Source organism: Cynara cardunculus, assembly GCF_001531365.2.
Source record: "Cynara cardunculus var. scolymus isolate 2C chromosome LG 1, CcrdV1, whole genome shotgun sequence".
In the NCBI taxonomy this organism is placed as follows: domain Eukaryota; kingdom Viridiplantae; phylum Streptophyta; class Magnoliopsida; order Asterales; family Asteraceae; genus Cynara; species Cynara cardunculus.
This window is the reverse complement of record NC_037528.1, coordinates 25756390-25760740: the sequence shown is the minus strand read 5'-3', so window position 1 is coordinate 25760740 and position 4351 is coordinate 25756390. Positions and strand designations below refer to the sequence as shown.

At 31.6% G+C, this 4351-nt stretch overlaps 1 protein-coding gene across 1 annotated transcript; it reads right to left on the bottom strand.

The window, feature by feature from the left end:
- Positions 1 to 303: 303 nt before the first annotated feature.
- On the bottom strand, positions 304 to 783 carry LOC112527430. Its single transcript, XM_025138132.1, has one exon. The coding sequence runs from the start codon at positions 781 to 783 to the stop codon at positions 304 to 306; it is 480 nt and encodes a 159-aa protein (XP_024993900.1).
- Positions 784 to 4351: the final 3568 nt, after the last annotated feature.

Below are 4351 nucleotides of genomic sequence, written 5' to 3'. Positions count from 1 at the left end.
ATTTGAAAATTGTCTTCAAACACTTTGGGTTTTTAGCTTTAGTTCTGCTCTTCCCTTGCTTCCCAGTAAGCAGATTTAATGAGTCAGCCACCTTCTTCTTTTCATTCACTAACTCTCTCACAGTCTCTTCTTGTTCAAACAAAATGTTGTACAAATCATGAATCCTTAGGCATATTCTTATTCATTTGTAAAATTCACTATAAGAGTGTTCCATTCTAGTTTCAGATTCTTCAGAAACTTGTATTTGATCTCAGACATGGATTTCTAAATTCCATTTCTTCTCAAATCATTCAGAACGTTGAATCAGTTGTAGGATTTAGTAATTGATTCATTCTCTCTTGCCCTAAACCCTTCATAAGCACTAATACACTGATTCATCCTACTTTGTACAGATTTCTCACTACCAAGCATATGCTTTTCAAGCTCATCCCATAGATCTTTTGCAGATCCACAAATATCTATTCTGTTAAACAGCTCATTCGGAATTTCCATTAACGTGTACGTCAATGCTTTCTTATCAATCAAGACCTTTTGTTTTTCAGTTTCAGTAAAATACTGAGGATCTTTCTTCTTTTTTGATGCATGAACAACAATACCCTCTTCAGTTGTCTGGGCAAGTAGATCTATGTAACTGATGTAAGGTCCATTCTTTATGGATTGCATCAACTTTTCATCTTTATTGTCTAGAAAATGGATCATCTGAACTTTCCATTGTAGATACTCGCCAATAGCAAGAACCGGTGGCTTGGAATCTGAACCAATACTCAACATGTCTTTAGACATTTTTGCAATGTAGACTTGAAATTGATATTTTTTAGAAAATCACTGGGACTGCATTTGAAAATCAGAAAGAAATTCTTGACATTTGAAAAAAATTTCAAACAGATTTCTTATCGCTCAAAAAAATGAGAATAATCCTTCTCGCTCAACAAAGCACACAAGATATCGGACAATGAAAAACAACTTATCGGACAACAAGTTGAAGTTATCAAACAATCCTTTATCGGAACAAGCTTGTTATCGCTCAACAAAGAAATATTATCGGACAAAGCTATGGACGATAAATAGAGTTATCAGATACAACTATGGGCGATAAGGAGAGTTACCTAACACAAGAGTGAGCGATTAGATTGACTTGAACGATTAGCAAATGTGAGCAATGAATTAAGATATCTAGATACAAAGTGTGTGATGAAGCAAGGTTATCCAACACCCTTTGTATGATAAGATGAGATATCACACAAAGCCTTCAAGCGGTAAGACTTGTTATCGGACAAGTATTTGATCAATAGAAGTTCTTTATCGTACAATACTTCACTCGATAAGGCTAAAAAACAGACAAATCCACTCAAGTATTGTTGGGTCAAGACTTTGTGCTTAATATGTTGTATTCAAGCTTTATTTCTCTTGTAATTCGTCTTGTATTTGTCTTAGTATAAATAAGTTTCCTTTATAGTGTATTATAAGAAATTGAATAGATTTGTCATTGTAATCTTTGAAGCAGATTGAATACGAGGAAGCATTTGAAACTCTCTCTCTCTCTACATTTTCTAATATCTTTCTATATTGTCAATGGCTATTGTGATCTTGATTCTTAATTGTGAATTAATTAATCTTTCTGGGATTATCAATTGCTATCAGAGCGGATTACAACGATTTAGGAAATTGAATTGGATTGAATCGAACCAGAATTGGATTAGAACTTCGACATTTTGGACAATTCTTGATCGTATCATTTTTACCTACTGTTCTAATCACAATTTCATAATCTATTTGATTTTCTGTTTGAGTTTGTTTGAATTGTATGAGGATTTTGATTTGAAACTGATATGAATAATTCAATTTCGTAATTGAATTGATTTCAAGTGTCAATTTTGATTTTTTTGGAAATTCGTGTTCTTGAAAAATTCATACTTTGTTCTTACAAATTTTATCAAATTGGTCATTTTTTATAAGTGTTTGATTAAAACTGGTATTGAAATCTTGTTCGTGGTCAATTTGTGAATTGATCTGTGTTGATTTTATTTAATTTGATGTAATTTTGAGTGTTTTTGGATTGATTTATGTATTTTCACTAACAGTTTCTTTAGTTACCTGATGAACATATTCATCAAGCGATAAGACTCAGTCATCGACCGTTGAATATCTTTGTTGACCAATTAGTTGTGATTTGTGCAATAAAAGGTTTTTGATTGATAAGTATTGTGCGATAAGATTAATTTGATAGGATAAGTGTTGTTTGATATGGAGTTGTATCCGGTCAAAATCTGTTTGATAAAAGTGTTGACCGATAAGGATTGTTATCAGATAAAGTATGTCTAATAAGAGGTTGGTATCGATCAAGTGGTGATTGATAAGGTGAGTTGACCGATAAGGTGTTTTAGCCGATAAGGGTTGTCTGATAACCTTGTTTGGGAGATATACTTGGTGTCTGATAAAGTTGGTTTGTTTGTCCGATAAGAGTTTGTTTTGGATTCTCTAAGTTTTGAACTGTAAAAAGATCAAAAGATTTAATCAATTCAATTTGTGTGAAATGGCATTCATGATAGAAAGAGAGAATAAGGAACTTAAGGAAAGAATTTATGAGTTGGAGAAGAAGTTTAAAATGGAACAAGATAAATGTTAGGTTTGAGTTTTAGAGCTTATATGTTGTATTCAATCTTGAAGTTTCTCCTTGTAGTTTTGTATTTGGTTTGACCTTCAAATAGATTAGTCTTAGTGGTTAGAAGTAGAAGTGAGTTTAATCGTGATTAGTATTGTAATTGTTGAGCTACGAAGATAATATACATACTTTGACTGTTTGACTTTTTCTTTCAAGATTCATAATTCTTGATATTGCCATTTATTGTGTTCTTGATGATCTTTGAAGATTTTTTTGATTGAACAATTGGAACTTTCAATTGGTATAAGAGCTTGGATGCAGCGATTTGATTGAAGAAATTACACGAATTTCAACATTTTTATGCACAATTTCTGAAAATCATAGAAAATTCATCGAGGAGTTCTTGAATGTTCATAGAGTGTTCTTGAGCTTTTATTATAATTTTCATAAATTTCATCTCGAATCTCTTAAATTTTTGGTGTTTGATTGTTAAAATATTGATCTTTGTGTGTGATTTTATGTTGTGAATCATTCTTGTTCACATAATTTTGTGATTTGGTCATTATCTTTGGAGATTTGAAGGAATTTTTGGGTTTTGAAAAAGGTTTTGTTCGTGTTCAAAATCATAAAATTTTGAGTTTTTTTATCCTATTTTGCTTTAATTTTTGAGATGTTTTGTGTTTTGGTTAATGAAATCTTGTTGCTGATCGTATAAGTCTTAAATATCGGTTATCATCTTGACCAAATTTCTTAAATATCGGTCATCTCCTTGTCCGATTTTGTGTTTGTTGTTTGTGTGAAATCGATCAACCATTTGTCCGTACTCTTCATAATCCGGACATAGCTTTGTTCATGAATTTCTTAATTTGCAAATCAATTTAAGTCTGTAGGTATCCTATCAATCTATCCGTATTTAGCATACATCGGTCATCACTTTACCTAATTTAGCTGTTATCCGGAATCCTTCTTGACCGGATTTGAGGTGATCCGTGTGAAACATTGCCCATGTAATCTTGTCCGTATTTTACATTAATCGGAAGTCACCTTGTCCGTAGTCAATTTTGTCCAAGTCCTTAACCAGATTAGATGTTATCCATGTGAAACTGTCCATATCTCTTTCATTGGAAGACTCCTTGTCCGTATTGGTGCTTTCATATTTGATTGAATGATTTTTTATTAAGTCATTGAACGTATTTCTTCTCCGGACAACTTCCTTAGTTGTTCAAAGTTGACTTGTAATATTTTTAAATCGATTACCTTTTTGACCGAATTATTGTGTTTGAAGTCTGTTGACCAAGTTGTTTATATTGCTTGTTATTTGATAACTTCTTATTCAAATAGAACTTGAAGTTTGAAAATTTTGCTAAGTGCTGATTTTTGAATTTTAAAGAAACTGTGTGTGATTTTGAGGTATTTTTGGATATTATTTTCTTTAATCAATTTCTTGAACTGCAGAGATTCTTTGGTGTTTAATCAATTCATTGTGAATTTTTGAAATGACATTATATTCTGAGAGAGAAAACAAGGGAACTGAAAGAGAAAATTTTTGTTTTAGAGAAGAGTCTGAAAGAGCAAAAAGATAAATATGTAAAGGTATTTTGTGAGAATCATGCAAATTTTGTTTGGGCTAATGAGATGAAACAAGAACTGAAGAAATCTGAAGAAGAAAAGAAGATTCTTCAAGCTGAGATTGATGAACTTCTTGGAAAATATATTTATCTCTGTGCAAGTCAAAAGAAAAACTTTGAT